This window comes from Garra rufa, chromosome 1 (assembly GCF_049309525.1).
Source record: "Garra rufa chromosome 1, GarRuf1.0, whole genome shotgun sequence".
NCBI classification, from domain to species: Eukaryota; Metazoa; Chordata; class Actinopteri; order Cypriniformes; family Cyprinidae; genus Garra; species Garra rufa.
In genome coordinates, this window is record NC_133361.1 from 93,646,432 (window position 1) to 93,666,301 (window position 19,870).

At 42.0% G+C, this 19,870-nt stretch overlaps 1 protein-coding gene across 1 annotated transcript; it reads right to left on the reverse strand.

The window, feature by feature from the left end:
- Positions 1-3,441: 3,441 nt before the first annotated feature.
- Positions 3,442-19,209, reverse strand: LOC141340559 (uncharacterized). Its single transcript, XM_073845591.1, has 2 exons — positions 18,996-19,209; positions 3,442-5,274 (listed from the first exon to the last, which is right to left on the reverse strand). Exons 1-2 carry the CDS (start codon positions 19,078-19,080, stop codon positions 4,136-4,138), a joined length of 1,224 nt encoding a protein of 407 aa, XP_073701692.1. The 5' UTR covers positions 19,081-19,209; the 3' UTR covers positions 3,442-4,135.
- Between the last annotated feature and the right edge of the window lie 661 nt (positions 19,210-19,870).

The following is a 19,870-nucleotide window of genomic DNA, read 5'->3' on the forward strand; positions in this document are numbered from 1 at the left end:
TACAAATTCCTCTGTAATTGTCTCCATAATATAACTAGGTACAAGACTGGAAAGTTTGGTGTATATAGGTGCTACTGAAGTGGAGATTTCGGACTTGGAGTATGAGAGAAAAGTCATTTTGAGAAAATGGGCTTTAAAGATTTATATTGTAAAAATTCCACACATTTTTATACGAAAACATTGCTAAAAAGCAAAACAGCTGGCTAAGTAATTGTTTATAACAATGTAGACCAGGAACAATGACTACTGAATAAAACAACATTGCCAAACAAGACCTTCAACTAACCACAGGGAACCACAAATACAGACACAAACTTATCTTCAGAACTGCAACTCTAGTCATCTATGTCCATCGGAACACAAAGTTCACCTAAAGGGTTGAAAGCCTAGCTCACCGTGCCTGCACCATATGTACATGTAGGCCCCTTACCCCTCTCTTGCTGATGCCTTTTCAGCTTTTTAGCTGTGCTCAGAGTCTTTCTGCAATGTTTTACACTCTCAGACTGGATGGATATCGGCTTTTATGATCCTCAGCATATCGGTTTCCCTGATGGTGGTGACGGAAACGACAGTGCTTTCCAGCCAAAGCTTATTCATAAAGGCAAGCATGGCAGAGGACCCCTCATTAAAAGTTAAAATGGCCATACTTGCAGCTGCCTCAACTCTACTCTTACCTACAAACACTGTTTTTGGACAGCGGGCCCAAATGACGGAGTTGAGGCACTCATTCGCATTTTGAGTGCCACCATGCTGCATGCGCTGCAGCAGGCTGTCACTTGACATGCGGTGGTATACAGGTATCAGCTTCTGGCCCACCTCCCAAGTTTCCTGCATGGAGCCTGTGGCTCTCTGGAGTTTCTCCAATTTCCTCCACCCTCCTATACCAACACCAGGACAGGTTGCACCTGGTGTGCAAGGGGACTTCGTCACAGGACATGCTATGGAGGAGACCAGTCCAGATCTCATTTTTCATTTTCTCTGTGGAACCCTGGTTATTTAAAATTGCCCCCCGTAATAATTTTGTAATGTTTAACATTTTTTGGCCGTTAATTTCCCCATCCTTTTCGCTGCCTCCTGCTCCATAGCCTTGCTTAAGCCCCTAAAATTTTGTGCACAGTCATGCGTTTCTCTCCAGCTGTCAATTTCCTCATCTGTAATCTTTCCCTCATGCCTGGCAGCTTCTTTAAGGGCACAAGCATGGCAATAGGAGGATAGAACCTCAAAGTCGATCACCATTCCCGCAAAAATATCATAGGCCTTCCTGACCTGCTCCCTTGTCCTGTGAAGTGACTCAAGACCTCTCTCAATTTCTGCCGCTAAAATGAAATGTGTATTGTATCAATAACTGTTCATTTTTGTTTTTATAGATACAACACACAGAAATCTGTACTGTAAAAGTAAAACTGACCACCACAAAGCAACATAGTGAATGCGATGGCACTTTATTCTATTCTTATAAATCTTTTAAATAAATAAATATTTCCATCGATACAAAACAAATATTGTTAGAAATGTTATAATATGTTACAAGGTGGTAACAGCCACACGTATTGGGCTATTTCTGACATTAGAAATTCTACAGACTGCTTCAATTTTTGGGATAGGCTACAATCCTGTTTCCATTGCCTACCTGTCACTCTCTTGCCGTGCCTCTGATACGTTTTAAGGTGAAGGCCAGGGAGCCCCAACACCTTGCTGATTTTTCTGAGAGCTGCATTTCCCAATCCTAACTTGTGTGCCAAGAGGACCATTCGCACATTCACGTCAAATGCGACGTCATTTCTGGACTCATCGCGAAGTCGCATAGACGTGTACACGCTCCTGCGGTACTTGTCATCTTTACCCAGACAGCACTCTAGCAATAAACTGCTACAGAACCCTTGATTCTGTGGATCTATATAAATTTTTAGCCCTGACATACCACAATTCAGACAAGTTAAATCACCAATCAGCTCATTCAGTCGCGCAGCATGAACATGCAGCCACTGTTGTGTAGAGTGCACTTTATTTATAGATTGGCTTATATCTAAACCACCCTGGTTTCCCATCGACAGCTTACGTTCAGATGCGCTTCCTGAGGGCATTTCACTGGGTAGTCCATCACTAATTTTCCTTTTCCCCCTTGCAATTGACAACTGCTGTACTCTTTTCGAGGATTGACGCGAAGTCATTTTCATTCACTCACTCAAAAGATCCCGCAGAAAGCTAAACCAAACAAGGAAGCGTCAAAGCATACCATGTGACGATTCTGAACGAATCACGTTGTCAGAAGTTATCTTCAGCCAATGAGATTGCACATTCAGAGTTAAATCCCCTCTTGTACTTTCACGATTGGTTGCTGATAAAAAGGAAATGACCATATTTGAATCCGACAGCATTGTACAGAAGAGAGAGAGCTTTCCAGCAGTGTACGTGATGACTGGGTACAGGCAGAGATCGCAGAGCAGCATGTTGATTTAGAACGCCAACTTTTGTTGAATTTATGAGAAATCTACAGACGCAAACAGACAAAGTGCAGTAAAATAAAGACCTAAATGTGTATTTCTGACTATTTTCACCACAAGTCTAAAAGAAGAAAAATCTCAAAATTGACCAATAAAAAAAAAACAATGATTTTGCCTGTCGTGTCTCGCCATAAAGGTGAATTGAATGTCAGTTTGGTAAGTGGTTAAGGGCCAGGCTGAGTGCTGAGGCCGAGGCCATATAGGCTGCTCCGCCATGGCTTTCCAAGTTTCATGATCCACCATGTCTTCCTAAACGGTTTGCTCCACCACGGCTTCCCGAGCTTTTGTAATTCAACAATGGCTCCCCAAACTGTCTGTACAGCTCCCTGATCCACCATGGCCCCCCAAGCAACACCCTGATCCACCATGGCCCCCCAAGCAACACCCTGATCCACCATGGCCCCCCAAGCAACACCCTGATCCACCATGGCCCCCCAAGCAACACCCTGATCCACCATGGCCCCCCAAGCAACACCCTGATCCACCATGGCCCCCCAAGGCTATAAGCTGTAAACAAAGAAGTGGACCGCATCATGAAATCAAGACAAGAACTGATAGGTTCTTAAAGTACTGAGATTGTAGAGGCTGAAAGTGCAAAGAGTGAAAAGTTTTACACACTGTGTGAACAGTGTATGAACAAACTGTGTAATTTGGCAACAGAAAAAATGCTGTGCAAATGAAAATGAAGTGTTTGTAGTATGTGCTTAAAGTGATAAGTTGTAAACTGTAGCTTGGCTGGGTAGCCAAAAGAAAATAAATATAATGGGCTGATGAGAAGCTATTTGTGCATAGATGGGGGAGGGGTATGAAAATGTGTTACTGCTGAATACAACTGGTTAATCAATTTTTTAAAAATACTTTCTTTTATGTATAATTATCAAGAAAATGAATGAAGGCCAACTGCTTCGGATTGTTTATTGTAGCAAATGAATTAGAAAGGAAACAGTATGTATATCTACTGTAAATACAGGCTACTGGAAGCACAACAAAGAATGAACTGTGCAGATTAAAAAACAGACCTGCACAAACCTAGTATAATATTTCAATGCTTCTCCTGATAAAGTCCATAATGTAAACAGATATAACATTACATTGAGATCAACTAAACAATAAGCTAAAGTACACTTAAAATCAATTTTGTTCAGTTTATGTCAATTCATTTATAATCTTCAGATTACATTGCTTTTCCCAGCAAGGTAAAAGTTTGTCTAATATTTTGATACAGAGAAATCAACACATGGAAGTGAGTGACACACTCGTCATAGTCACACTTTGAGGGAATCTACTGTAATCACTTATATATTATAATAATATTATAAACTTAATATTTGAAACTACAGTAAAGCAGATGATCAGGTATGGCCACAGTTAAAAAAAAAAGCCTTATGTTAAACAAAAAGAGATGAAGGATGCATGAAAGTGATCAAATGCATCCCACATTTAGCAACATCCTTGATTTCACACACCTTTTTTCTCATTACACTCTTGAACAAGGAACACAGGCAAAGTCTGACATTTGCATGATTTTTCACATATCTGTAAGTGTGATGGAAAACGTTTTTATTACTTTGACTACACTTCAATGTCTTTCAAAATGAATGAGCAGATGATTGTAGAAATTGCTCCTTTTTCTAAACCTCTTCTTGCATTGAAGAAAATGGCAGTTCCTTTCCAGAATGAGTTTGCAAATGACGTTTCATGTTGCTCTGACATGTGAAACTCTTCTCACACTGAACACACTTGTACGGTTTCTCTCCAGTGTGAACTGTCATGTGAACCTTAAGGCTTACTTTATGCGTGAAACTCTTTCCACACTGTTCACAGGTGTAAGGTTTCTCTACAGTGTGAATGCTCAAGTGAACTTCAAGACTTGTTTTATGCTTGAAACTCTTTCCACACTGAGGGCAGTTAAAAGGTTTCTCTCCAGTGTGAATTTTCATGTGGTTATCAAGCGTACTTTTCAGTGTAAAACACTTTCCACACTCAGGACATATGAATGGCTTCTTATCGGTATGAATTATCATGTGAGTCTTAAGAACACCTTTTCGTGAGAAACTCTTCCCACACTGTTTGCAGATGAAAGGCTTCTCTCCAGTGTGAGTTCTCATGTGTACAGTAAGGTATTGTTTCTGTGTAAAACTATTCCCACACAGTTTACAGATGAAAGGCTTCTCTCCAGTGTGAGTTCTCACGTGGACAGTAAGGTTATTTTTGTTTGTAAAACTCTTTCCACACTGAGGGCATATGAACGGCTTTTTTTGGGTGTGAATTATCATGTGAGTCTCAAGAACTCCTTTTCGTGAGAAACTCTCCCCACAGAGTTTGCAGGAGTAAGGCTTCTCTCCAGTGTGAACTCTCATGTGGAGAGGAAGGTATTGTTTCTGTGTAAAACTCTTCCCACACAGTTTACAGATGAAAGGCTTCTCTCCAGTGTGAATTCTCATGTGGACAGTAAGGTTTTTTTTCTTTGTAAAACTCTTTCCACACTGAGGGCATATAACCGGCTTCTTTTCAATGTGAATTTTCATGTGACTGTTAAGATGTCCACTTAAAATGAAACTCTTCCCACACTGTTGGCAGCTGTAAGGTCTCTCTCCAGTCTGAACTCTCATGTTAGAATTAAGATTTGTACTTTGTGGTTTTTGATTTATTTCTGGTGAGGATGTTTTTTTATTCTGTGAGCAACTAATTGATTTTACTTCAGTTTTGAAATCATCTTTCTCTTCTGTTTCATTGAGTTCTTGACTCTCCTCTTTCAGAGTCATCAGGTCTGAGGTGAAATGAGAAAAATGTAAGTTAACAACAGTTTAAAGGCACAAAGCAACAGACATCAAAACACTTAGACTAGTTCTGTCAATTAATTAAAAAACTATTTGACAATAAACAATTTCACATTGAATCTCCAAATTAATGTAAGAAAACATAAAGATTGTACATTTAAAATATGTGGCTTATTGGCATCTTTTTACCAAGTAGCCAATTGTTTTTGAAAACCAGTCTCATTGATACAAATACTGCTGCTGATCTGTCTCTATTAAACGCATTTCCTTCCAATTTTAATCATTAATTATAGCTATAACTAAAAACAATTATTTGTAACATGTATATTGTTGTGCTTTTATCACAACTACCATTAGGGCTGTCCCCGACTATGAATTGTCATAGTCGAATCAGAATTTCCGAATCTTTCTATAGTCGACCGATAGTCGAATCATCTAGGCTTATGTGTGTGTGTGAATGGGTTGGGAGGGGCACGACACTATAGTCAGCAGGAGGGTAAAACAGTTTTTATTTTATTTTACACACTGCACACAGCAACAACTTTTAATAAAGCGACCAAAACTGCCTGCCAACTGACAGACGAACTTATTTAGGTTTAAATAAAAACACAGAACGCGTCTTTTAGTTCTAAAAACGCGAGGCGCACAGCACTGCCTTTTTTGCTAAGCAACGACCGAAACAGCTGTCCTGTCAGTCAAATCAAAGGATTATAGCGCGAACGCTCTAAAATCTTAGTTTTTTGCTGTTAAGTAAACTGTCATATTAGCAGAAACCCTAAATAATACAGCTCCTGGTTACCCACGACAGACACCAAAGGTTTCTCCTCCATTTCTTGCAGTCTCCGGACTTTTGAAGCAACAACGGTAAACTTTCACCATCAAAACAGAAGGCCCGCCTCTCCATTCATTCGATTGGACAATGGAACGCGAATGACGTTGGGCGTTTTTCCGCTCAGAGTTGATTTTTTTTTTTCAACTTCAGGCGCTCGGAGCGCTCCAGCAAAAACGCGAGGCGCGGGGGGCGCATAAACAGAGCGCAGAACGCTCACTGCCAACAGAAAGCCATTCAAAAGAGGCGCCTCCAATTGCAAAAACGCGTTATGTGTGATCGCCGCCTAATCCCTGCCGTCAAGATGGTCCGCATCTCATCATGGATCAGGGCAAGAGAAAATTTAATTTGTCACAGGGGTGGTTAGATTTATTCACAAACACATTAAAAATATTTATTGAACACTTCTTTCTTTTCACTTTTGTTTTTACTGCATTATCATAATCAAAGGCTGTATATAACGTAATATAACCGTACAAAACCAGTAGTTCTGTGTGCAATTAGACATTGAGCACCCCATATTGCCAAAATGGTATGATGCTCGTTTCACCCGCGAAGATTCGACTGTGAGATCGGTGGTCGAATCAGGCTCCGCATATCGATGCATCGAATCTTCGACTATTCGGGGACAGCCCTAACTACCATATAATGATAAAAAAAACACTCCTTTTAAAAAACCCACACATAATCTGCCTTGTTTATCTTCACGTTAGAGAATTTAAAAGCAGCATTCAAGTAAGAAATATTTCCTAATTAAACCCACTGTAGGAATGCGGAACAAAGCACCCAAACAGAAGTGTTCACATTTCTGTTAATCAAAAAGAACCCTCCTCCCAGCCATAAAATTTTAACATGACCATCACATGACAATCACCAGACGCCAGCTAGTCTACAAGTCTTCCCTAGTGTTGACCCGGCCTGCCCGTTAACATTAATTCACGTCAGGAGACCTAAACACAGGACACTAAAACAGCGATAACGCCACAAACCGCTCTTTGTCTGAGAGCGCCAAGAAACAGATGTTCAGCCTTCTCCCAACATAAATTTCAATCAGAGAAACAGAAAAGGACAGATTTACACGAGGTCCAGCGTGACTCGCGTGACCTTTCGGACTTCCTGTCCCCCTCTCCTCGGACATTCCCACACACCACGTCTCTCAATAGAGATACATACACTGCAAAGACATTTCTTTAAGAAACAATCAGCTTATCAGTGTTACGATTAGACCAAACAATATCGTATGTTTTCATGTTTTCGTTTATATGCTCGATGTGTTTTATGTGATCATTGGAGTTTAATCTATGCATTATATGCCTTTAAGAAGTTGTCAAATGTATTAGCATGCAAGCGATATACTATTGTTTGATACGGGATGAATGATCTTGGCGGTTGCAGTTTGTCTGAGTGAATGAGAAAATGATATTTTGTATACTTTGTGCATAAATAGTTTATTGAAGTTAATGACAGAAATTGCAGAGAAATCCATATCCTAATAAGTCACGAACCAGAAGGAATTACAGGACAGAAAGGGGTTGGCGAGACCCGCCTCTTTAGCAATGCCATTGGATCCCAGCATCGTGGGACGTGCCCTAGCGGCCCGTTTAAAACTTCATGTTCCTAACAGAACAAAGCGAACTAAGCGAACTCAGCAAGAACTCAGCGAACTCAGAGCTCTCAGCTCTCGCCTCACGCCTTTCGCCTCTTGTGGTTTGAGTGCTTTTCCATCTGCGCTCGACCACTCGACCAAGCACGCAACGGTGCCATCAAAACTCTACAGAACTGAAGTTTCGTGACTGCCGAACTTTTCCAAGTCTCGCAACGCCGACTCAAAAGAACTTCCAGCGCATCAACCTGCGTAACCAGGCAACCGAAAGATCGGCTCCAGAAAACTACTCCTCCACGTCGAGGGATTTCCCAAACTACGTCATCGACCAGCAACCAACCAGAACTTTCGCTCAGACGAGCCCCCGGAACCCCCGTTCCCGGCACAAACGCAAGTAACAAGATCTCTGTTTACTTCGCTGAAACTGGTGCAAAATACTCCCTAAGTAGTTAAAAGCTAAGTCTCTGCTTTTGTGATTTTCTAAGGTTGCGATCTAAGAACTAGTTAAGATACTAGAACATTCTCTTCAACTCAGTAATTGCTCATCCCCGGAACTGTATGAGTGTGAGTGTGAATGTGTGTGTGTGTGTGTGTGTCTGTGTGTGTTTATTTGTGTTTTAGTAGAGATTAGTGTTGTGTCTTAGAGTAGTTCAATAAATCATTGTTTCATTAAAAGAAGTGTCTTGACTTTATGTTCACAAAGTTCTATCTGTGTTTAGATCAAGCTACCTCAGCTTTAAAATTTCCTAACGTAATATTTTGGTTTATTTGTGATCTTGGCCAGGAACATAATATAAACCTTTTGAGTTAATACATTATGCTGAATTGACCACTTTGCTGGACGAATGGTTAAGAAGTGTAATCTATTAATTCTGAATCAATTTAATCAAGTTTCGAATCTTTCGATTCGATTCCTTATTTGAATCATTATAAATTTGAGCTAATTAATTCCTTACAGATGGTGGAGAAGATAACGCGAACACATCTAACTATTTGAACATAAAACAAGTCATTCTATATGGTATTTGTTCTATTTTATCCGGTAGAAATAGTTCAAAGACAGAGAAACAGTTTATTGTGTACTGTATGTTTTATTGTGGCTGCCAGTCTGGAATGAATGAAAACGTAACTTCGAGTTGTTGTGTAAAGAATTTAAACTGCAGTAAAGTTTTAGAAATTGAGACAAAGAAAAGAAGAAAAACGAGCGTGTTCCTTGTTTTTCCTCTCTGTCAAAAGGCCTTGCAGCTAGTGTTTTACCCTGCGTGTTCCAGAGTGAAAACTTAAGCTGACTCCCGGTTTAAGATCTTTAGGCTCGCGACCTAATGCTCTTTTACCAAATATTCACTTAAAACTAACGTTAGTGAAGTTAAGACGTGGCGCTCAGCGCGAGCACCCACACGTTGCTTTATGGGAGAAATTTTGAGATCTTAAAATTGTGTGGCTGAGTCCATATGTGCTGTGGTGTTGTTTAAACAGACAAGCACAGAATTAAGGTCCGCCGAGACCTGTGAAATATGTTGTATTAATCGCAGTAAAGCTGTGGATAAATGTGCCTCACTCTAACGAGTTGAGACAAGAATCTAAATAGTGCTTATTTGCTTTGCAATTCCGAAATGTCCTGTCATTTCATGCATTGTATTTAAGACTGCTGAACCACACGCTGGTGGTTGCCATAGAAACGCTGTGACCCGGAAATCCTAACATACCTTTTCCGGGGCAGAGTTTCGTATATAGCTAACCTAGCTAAAGCTAACGCGTGTGCATTGAAGCCTATGTTAAACCATTAGCCTTGAAAAATAGCAGTAAGCACGCAATCGGTTAGGGTGATCCATTGTGTTCGAACTCAGTGTGTGTAACGTTGTTTGGGTGACTCAATCACAAGCTTTGAACTTTAACGCTCATTCTGCAAACTTCTTTACTTCATATCTCTGTACACTATTCCTTGTATTTCTTCCCTCCTCCCATGTGACAGGAATATTGACAATTTTAAACTTAAATCTCTTTTTGATGCGATTGTAACAAACCATTAAAGCCCTATCATAAATCTCAAATTAAAACATTTTATTGTTTCAATTTAAGGCTCTCTCCTTTTTGACTGTTTGCATTGCCAGATTAAACTGTTACAAGCTTTATGATCAAATACTATTTTTAAGCTGATTAATTTGAATACTTTGATCAATCTTAATAAATAATCACATCTCCTTGCCACACCGCAATTTCTGTGATTGATTTAACATTGATTATTTGTAGTCAATTTTAAGGAGGCATCATTTTAATCTGGTCACCAACTTTCATTGCCAAGGTGATAATTTATGTTAAACATTTTTTTATTTGGAAATTTTAATCTCTAATTTAAACTTCTGATTCCAATTAAAATTTTTGATTTTAATTGAACATTTTAATTTTAAGTTTAATCATAATCACATTTCCCCTTTTCAGACGGCAATGATACACGTTGAGTAGAGAAATGATCATTTCCTTGACCAATTTTTAATGAAAACTTCTAAATTATAACCAGGAACAATCATTATTGATTTGAAAACGACTCCTTTTTACAATCAATAGTTGTTCCTTTTCCCATACCTCAATGGTTTGTGTTGATCCATTTGATTACAACTGCTGACTAAAACTTTAACAAAGCGTTACAGTTTTAGTTCTCCCACAATCATTACTGAATTGAAACATCAATTTTAATTTGCAAACCAAGGCTTTAATTGTAATTGTAATAATCAAGTCTTGTCATATTCCCTGACTTGGGAGCGAAACCTCATTTCCAATTGGCTGTCTCTCTCCTCACTCTCTCTCTTTCACCTAGCTGTCCTCCTCTTGATTTGACTACTGCTGCTATTTCCTCGATTGTGCCTGTGAGAATCATAAAAGCAGAGAATCTTGGTTGTTTAAAAGACATTTAATCAATGTTCATACAACTTGAAAACGCCAATTAAACGTGTGCCTAACTCTCACTTTCCCCTCTCATCGTGGAACCCTACAGCCAAGGTCCCAACGAATCCAGCGAGGACTGATAGGCGCCAGTCGTGAACCCGTTTCCAGAAACGCTCTGATTGGTGTACAGTGTCAATCCTACCAGCTGCAAAGCCAATACTGTCATTGTTATTGTATATTCCCTCATCCTGGAGGGGATTATAATAACAATCATAGTCCTGGCGTGTTGGAATTCCCATTTCTGAGCACCGTATCTAGAAGCATACATCAAGTGAAAAAAAAAAAAAAAAAAAAAAAAAAAAAAAAAAAACTTGACTGTACTCATTCTGGGGCCAGAAAGGTGTATTTCACTTTCCCTCTCTCTCCCAATCTCTCTCTTTCTACCTTCTGCCCAAAGTGTTCCTTTTGTTGTTGTCTCTTTTCTCTCTTCTCTTTAGAAAAAGGGGGAAGCAGCCGACGACTACGCCGTTCTTTGCTGTGGGTGTTTGTTCCTCTTTCCTCTCTCTATTCTAGCTACAACACCCGTGGTTACCCCCTCGCCTCCTCCATAGCGGCGCTAGCTGGAGGCGTGCACACCAGTGAACCACCTGCGGGGAGAACCACACTCACCTCAACACAACACACCCAAAACCCACTTACACCCGACACCACCACACTCACACCACTGTTTTGGTTTTGTTTGTTTGTTTTGTTTGTTTGTTCTTCTTTCTACAGGTCTGTGTCAGTCAGTGGTCTGGTCTTTCCTCACGGCATCAAAACATGCCTCGCCCAACAGACCCCGTTGGTCACTGGGAGGACTTGGAAATCTGGCTAAGCGCCGTGACGGACAGCCTCTTACCCAAAGCCGCCGAAGCTGTCAAACACCAGACACAAGACCAACTGGACAACAACATAACAGGCATCATGAAACATGATCCAGGTCAGAGCTACGGACACAAAGAGCTAGCAAAGATCACTGGCTCCGAGTCACACCCTCATCGCCTCCCTCAAACGGAGCGACAGACGCTTCGCCTATCTCCAGCAGGAGCTGAAACGCGCACAGCAACGCATCGAGCAGCTAGAGCTGGAGGATCAAGATCAACGGGAAGGGTCCAACGAGACGGATCCCAGAGCAACTGAGGAGATTGCTAGACTACAAGAAACTCTTGCTAACAACACACAAGAAATGGAGCAAGCAAAGTCAGCCCGCGCCGAACTCAGCGGCGAGTTACAGTACGTCGAGCAGCTACTGGAAAAGGCAAGGCTGGACTTCAGAGACAAGAACAGCAGAATTAAAGCCCTCGAAACACATCTGAACGAGGCAAGAACTGAGATAAGTTACCTCACTCAACAACTTGAAGACATGAAAGAGGAATTGGACAGTGTCAAAAATGAACTTAGACATGCTTATGAACTGCGCCCTGAGCCAACCAGGACGCAACGGGCCCCGCCCTCACCCCTGCCAAGCAGGCCCGGGTCCCATGTTCCTGAAACGTCACGTGAGAAAAAGGGGGAGGGAGCGACTCAGAAACCCTCGCCAGCTCCTTCTGAAGAAACCTACCTCACACCCAAGCTACGAGAACTCCCCAAGGCCAGCCATAACCCATCACATGGCATGGACCTCAAAGACCTTGACAAGCTGACCCGAAACATCAGCAAATTCACCCCGAGTGTGCCAGATGGTCAAGACGTCCACTCTTACTTGAATGATGTTGATTTTCACTTAGAAATGAGACCCAACGTTACTGACAAAGACAGACTTTATGTGCTGCGAACGACATCCAGCCCTGAAGTGCGGAGCTTCCTGGACCGACAGCCTTCTCACACAAAGAATGACTACCAATCGCTCCGCCAAGCCCTCATCAAGGAATTTGCAGTCCCGGAATCAGAGCAAGGACTGGTGGCCGCCCTGGAGACAAAACAGGGTCGTCATGAATCCTCCCAGGCATACTATAGCCGGCTTAGAGAAGCATACTTCGGAGCTCGCAATGAACCTGACATGGAGCAGGACATGCACTTTAAGACTCTCTTTCTGAGAAATCTCCATCCTGCGGTAAGCCACCACCTTGGCGTCCTTGCATGCCCACAAACAATGACGTCTCAACAGCTGCGAGACCTGGCCCACAAAGCCTACAGCAAGCAAAAGATGGCATCAGAAAAGGGCACCAAGTCTACTGCAGTTCTTGATTTTAACACACAATGTCAAGAAATGACCCTAGAGGGCGCCCAACACCAAGAAAGCTTCAAGCCACCTCCTAGAGAATGGAGACCATCCTCATTCAACAGAGAACGTGACTTTCACTTTGGCGCCCGACCTACACAAAGAAACGACCGCTGGGATGGACCACGCGGACGACAACACTCACCTGAACGCTACTGGGAAAAATCCTGGTACCATCCAAGACCTCGTGAGAATCGATGGGAGAGATCATGGAGTCAGCCAACCTCATCAGGAAGTTCAGGAAATGGCTCGTGGGAATCTAATGCAACCAGTCCGACAAATCGACGAAAAAACTTACAAAGATTCCACACTGGTCAAGCTCAAGCTGAATCTACACATGAAGAAAAGACATTGCCGTGTTTTGATTCACAAGAACTGCTGAGAATGATGATGCAAGAGTTCTTCAAATGCAAAGAGGAGGATCGGAAGTGGGAAAAGAAAGAAAAACCCACTGCGGCCTGACTAGCGGCCAGACAAGAAGGCAACGACCACCTGGTCCAACAAACCACACAGAACAGCACCTCTTTTCCTTACCCCAAGAACACTGTAACTGTCATAACTTCAGATGGACAAGAAAGCTTCTTTAAACATCCAGAGCAAGAGACAGAAACTGACTCAACACATGACACGTCAGATCACAGAAGATTCCAACAAACACCTGCTGATATAACAACTCAATCACCCGAAAGTGCTGTCCTGGTCGTCTGCCACTCCTCCGAAGAACACAGAATCAGTCCTGAACTCGTACCTATCTCATCTCAAACTCCAGCCCCTCAACTCCTAGGCGATCTCACCGAGAAAGGTACAACGAGAAAGTTTTACCTCCCCATCACCATCGAAGGTCATGTCAAAGTGGAAGCCCTTCTAGACACAGGAGCCGACATCACTCTAATGTCAACTGAACTCCTTGAGAAAATTCAAAGAACTATAACTGATGGAACTTTCAAACTCCAAAGGTGCGAACTGAACCTGCAAACATACGCAAACATGGGCCTACAGCTGAAACATGTGGCCCCAATTCACCTAACAGTGGGACCGATGAATCTCATCCACCCAGTCTACATCTCACCTCTAAACAACTATCCGCTCCTCATAGGAAAGGATCTGCTAAATCGCTTCAAACCCTTGATAGACTTTAAACACCTGAAGTTGTGGACGCAAGTCCATGAGCCATTGCCCTTCCAGTCAGTAGTCTCCAATGAGTCGCAGTGTCAAGCCACAGACGTTGCCTTCAATTTGCTTAGTGACGATGCAGGGTCAAAGTCAAGGCCAAGCTCAAGTTCAACGCCAAGCAGCAAAGAACAAGGCCCTTCCCTCTGCTCACTGCAAGCGTAGGACTCAGGTCCCCCTCAACTCAGAACTGCCATAAATGTCCAAGACACTTTAGTATCTGTCGCAGTGCTAGCCCCTGGGCAGGAAAACTCAGCCGGCAGCCTGAATCTCTTCAAAGCAACGAAGCACAGACACCAAAGGACACCAGACTCAAGAAAGCAGATCACCAAGGACTTAAAGAAATTCTACATGAGTACAGGGACTCTTTTGCAAAGGACGTCCCGGACTGTGGCCCAATGAAACTGATACCCACAGCGTAAGTCCATGACTGCCCAGACAATCACCAGGGCAATCTGAAAGCGGGCGTGGTTCGGCTCAACAGCGACCCTTGCCCATCACAACCATTCAATACATTTCATGCCCTCCCACCCATCCCGATGGCTTCAGCTCTTACCCGCCACCAACATACCATCGGTATGCAACACCCCTCCTCCTCCCACATCAGCAGACCTACCCATTTCTGCTCACATCTTCGAACTTTACTCTCCTACGAGTTCTACACTTGACTTATCCACGTCTTCAGACCTCCGCACCCTCCTATCCATCACGAACATGCTGCATCTGCTAACTGATGCCCTCACATATGTCTCTGAGCCCCTAACTGCGCCAAAGCTTGTAGTCCCTCAGAGCCAAAGGGGGATAAGGCTTAGGCATGCATACGATGCACCATGCGCAGTGCACTGTGGTGCCAAAACCACCTACAACCCATTCAAACAGGTGGCACAGAAGCCTGGCATACAACAAGATGTGGCAGATTACATAGAAGGATGCCTGATGTATTGCCAGTTTCAACCAAGAAACCCAAGCCACCGAGCATAACTCAAAATTAAAAAAAAAAATGATGCAGGAAATATAGAGACATTTGGATGTAAAGCCCCATGCTATCTCCTTCGCACAAGGAACTCAGTGTTGGAAACAAAGTGTGGTATTACGGTTTCGCCATCCTTGGCAGAACACTCCCTATCGCCAGTCAGAGAAAGTCCGTACCCCACTGATAGCAATCCCACAAGCTCTCGCCTGTTACCGACCGAACCAGAATCGAACAAGGGCGCAGCGAGCCAGTTCTTCGATGGGTTCACCAAAAGCAGATAAAGAGACATTGGGGTTCCAACTAACAGAAAAAGGGGGAAGACCAAACCCACTGACACAGACCGACAACTCCTGACCACGCCTCACATTAACATGATTTCTATCCTTCTAGGTAAACACACAGCTAACCTCCCAAACACAACACAAATCACCTAAACATTCTCCTCTGCCGCACTGCTAGGTCTAACCTCCGCCCAGCAGAGAGGAGCTGTTCCACACATGTGACACTTGTCCTTACTGTCTAACCTCATTCAGTGTCATTGTGTCTCTTTGTGTTTTCCTTTCTCTCTCTTTTCCTATGTGTCCCCCTTCCTTCTTGCCCTTATCAGAAACTTACCTAACTTTTCTTTGAAGTCTAGGCCCCTGAAGATGGGATTGACTCAGTACACCAAATTAGTTGCAAATCACTGCCAGAAATTTTGTTAACAATTTGAGCAACCCCGCCAAACCATGATGTTCGTGGCTAACTGTCCCGTTGTTATTTTCTATATCCAGGTAGATGTTATGATTCGCCGCCCTGTTTCTCTGCGTAATCAGGATTACCAAATAGCTAACCGCAAAGTCTACCTCTAAAGGTGTATGGCCGATTCGACCCTATGATGTTTTCCAGAACAAACTACACCCTATCAGCCCCCAAAACTCTTGGGCCGACACCCGTCAGACACGGGAAGTCCTTGCCCACATGCAGGCAGATGTGAAACACATGCTGCGCTAATTACAGAAAATGATCGTAACCCAGGCTGAATTAAGCGGGTACAACCGGCGTCCCAAACGATTATTGGGCGCCCTGCTGGGGCTGCTGCGGCTGTAGGCACTCTGTTTAACATTCTAAACCTAGCCACCTTAAAACGACATGCGAACAAACTCCGGCGGAATCACGATTTAGCACCGTCACAGATCTTGATAATCCCAGCACCCTTTCAAACTAAATTATCAAGTTCATGAACAAACTATTTGCGGTCGTACCAAAACGGTTACGCTCAAACGCAACGCCTAGTTACTCCCATGGCCCATGCGCTACGAGAAAGAGACTCCTCAATGGATAGCCCACCTTGAATACGATCCCATGCACTATCTGACGTAGCACCTGATCGAGCACACGTCTACATCGCCTCGTTGAACTCCCGATACTCCGGTCAATCAAAACCACCAAATTAACAATAATTCTCACCGATGCGGCCCTACGTTATTGCAAGTGCCTCTAACTGTACCAGGCCAAATAACTAAATCCCTGCACCAGAATTCAGCTAGTGATGGAGATTTTGTTTGTGTCTTGTGCGTGTTTTGTTCTCTCTCTCTGCTTCTTGTTCCAGTGCCTGCCGATGTTCACACCAGAAACATCGCCAGCCAAAAGGGGGAATGTGTAGGAATGCGGAACAAAGCACCCAAACAGAAGTGTTCACATTTCTGTTAATCAAAAAGAACCCTCCTCCCAGCCATAAAATTTTAACATGACCATCACATGACAATCACCAGACGCCAGCTAGTCTACAAGTCTTCCCTAGTGTTGACCCGGCCTGCCCGTTAACATTAATTCACGTCAGGAGACCTAAACACAGGACACTAAAACAGCGATAACGCCACAAACCGCTCTTTGTCTGAGAGCGCCAAGAAACAGATGTTCAGCCTTCTCCCAACATAAATTTCAATCAGAGAAACAGAAAAGGACAGATTTACACGAGGTCCAGCGTGACTCGCGTGACCTTTCGGACTTCCTGTCCCCCTCTCCTCGGACATTCCCACACACCACGTCTCTCAATAGAGATACATACACTGCAAAGACATTTCTTTAAGAAACAATCAGCTTATCAGTGTTACGATTAGACCAAACAATATCGTATGTTTTCATGTTTTCGTTTATATGCTCGATGTGTTTTATGTGATCATTGGAGTTTAATCTATGCATTATATGCCTTTAAGAAGTTGTCAAATGTATTAGCATGCAAGCGATATACTATTGTTTGATACGGGATGAATGATCTTGGCGGTTGCAGTTTGTCTGAGTGAATGAGAAAATGATATTTTGTATACTTTGTGCATAAATAGTTTATTGAAGTTAATGACAGAAATTGCAGAGAAATCCATATCCTAATAAGTCACGAACCAGAAGGAATTACAGGACAGAAAGGGGTTGGCGAGACCCGCCTCTTTAGCAATGCCATTGGATCCCAGCATCGTGGGACGTGCCCTAGCGGCCCGTTTAAAACTTCATGTTCCTAACAGAACAAAGCGAACTAAGCGAACTCAGCAAGAACTCAGCGAACTCAGAGCTCTCAGCTCTCGCCTCACGCCTTTCGCCTCTTGTGGTTTGAGTGCTTTTCCATCTGCGCTCGACCACTCGACCAAGCACGCAACGGTGCCATCAAAACTCTACAGAACTGAAGTTTCGTGACTGCCGAACTTTTCCAAGTCTCGCAACGCCGACTCAAAAGAACTTCCAGCGCATCAACCTGCGTAACCAGGCAACCGAAAGATCGGCTCCAGAAAACTACTCCTCCACGTCGAGGGATTTCCCAAACTACGTCATCGACCAGCAACCAACCAGAACTTTCGCTCAGACGAGCCCCCGGAACCCCCGTTCCCGGCACAAACGCAAGTAACAAGATCTCTGTTTACTTCGCTGAAACTGGTGCAAAATACTCCCTAAGTAGTTAAAAGCTAAGTCTCTGCTTTTGTGATTTTCTAAGGTTGCGATCTAAGAACTAGTTAAGATACTAGAACATTCTCTTCAACTCAGTAATTGCTCATCCCCGGAACTGTATGAGTGTGAGTGTGAATGTGTGTGTGTGTGTGTGTGTGTCTGTGTGTGTTTATTTGTGTTTTAGTAGAGATTAGTGTTGTGTCTTAGAGTAGTTCAATAAATCATTGTTTCATTAAAAGAAGTGTCTTGACTTTATGTTCACAAAGTTCTATCTGTGTTTAGATCAAGCTACCTCAGCTTTAAAATTTCCTAACGTAATATTTTGGTTTATTTGTGATCTTGGCCAGGAACATAATATAAACCTTTTGAGTTAATACATTATGCTGAATTGACCACTTTGCTGGACGAATGGTTAAGAAGTGTAATCTATTAATTCTGAATCAATTTAATCAAGTTTCGAATCTTTCGATTCGATTCCTTATTTGAATCATTATAAATTTGAGCTAATTAATTCCTTACACCACAAAGGTTACGATGAGAGATTTTCGGTTTCTATTTATTGTTTGGCTCCAGAGTTGGAGAGTAACAAAGTACATGTAACGTCATTTCATATTTAAAATACAAAATGAGTAACTATTACAGAACATGTTACCTGTTTCTGATGCAGAACAGTTATTTGATGTATCCATGACGTCTAGACTGGACTATTGTAATGCACTACTATGTGGCTGTCCTGCATCTCCAGTTAACAAGCTACAAGCTGGTGTTTCTGAAATATGACTATTTATTGCTTGTTGTAATGAACATTCACTGCTATTTACATTTTAATATCACACTTTTGATGATAGCAGAAAAATCACTTACAATTAAAACAAATGTCAAGTTAAAAACTGAAGTGTTATTGTTTGCTTCAAGCAAAATATTTTTTTTTTGTCAGATACCGCTTTTATTGTTTTCTAATCAAAAGTAGATATTGTGTTTAATGTTACACAAAATGTTTTTTTTTTTTCTATAGAGCTGGACATTTTAATATGGATCAAATGAGTGAGTCCAGCTTTGAGAATAAAAACCAACCTGTTTGTTCCTCAATATCTTCATGTTTGACTCTGAATGTTTCTAAAATCTTCATGTCTTCACTCTCCTCTTTAATAAATGCCATCTTTATAATAGTGTCACGTGGATCTCAGTTGTTTCTCCAGGAGTTTTTCTGTGTGTTTGTACACTTTGTCCTGTTTGTCCTGTCAAACTCAATCTCTGGGTGAGTCTCAATCAGCTCCTAGTTCAGTAGTGCACTGGAAAGACAGTCAGAGAGTTAATAGACTAATTAATATATAAAAATTATAAAATATATACAAATAACACCAAAGGTTCATATTTAGATTATAATTTTAGGCTATTTTGATTTAAATTTGGTATTAAATTATTTGTTTTTTTCATATCTAATATATTACAGTCTCATGAAATCATTCTCGGTTGTCATTAAACTCGTTTGTGTTTGTTGTAGTCGTTTGTAGTCCGCGTGCCGCTGAATCGAATCACTGAATCATTTCACAAATGATTTGATTCAAATGATTCGGATTCTCAGTTTCTCTCATCACTTCTTATCATCACACGATTGATTCATGATATAGAGAGAGAAATGAGACGCACATTCTCTGTTACTAAAGGCTAACGTCTTCAGTAACACTGGATAAAGAATTTCAACGTTATATTTAATAAGGATGATTTATTTTACATAGATTGTAAAAACGCTTTAAAAACGCAACAATGTCCATTGGTTTAAAAACTTTAAAAGCACAAACCTTTCTTCAGGCGACTCACAACAGATGAGGAGCGCGGCGCATCTTTATGACGTCACATCACCAGAGCAAAATAAAAGTCCCATCGGTGCACTGCTCTCTAGAATCACAAATATATCATAGAAATGTTGATTATAGAATAGAATTTCG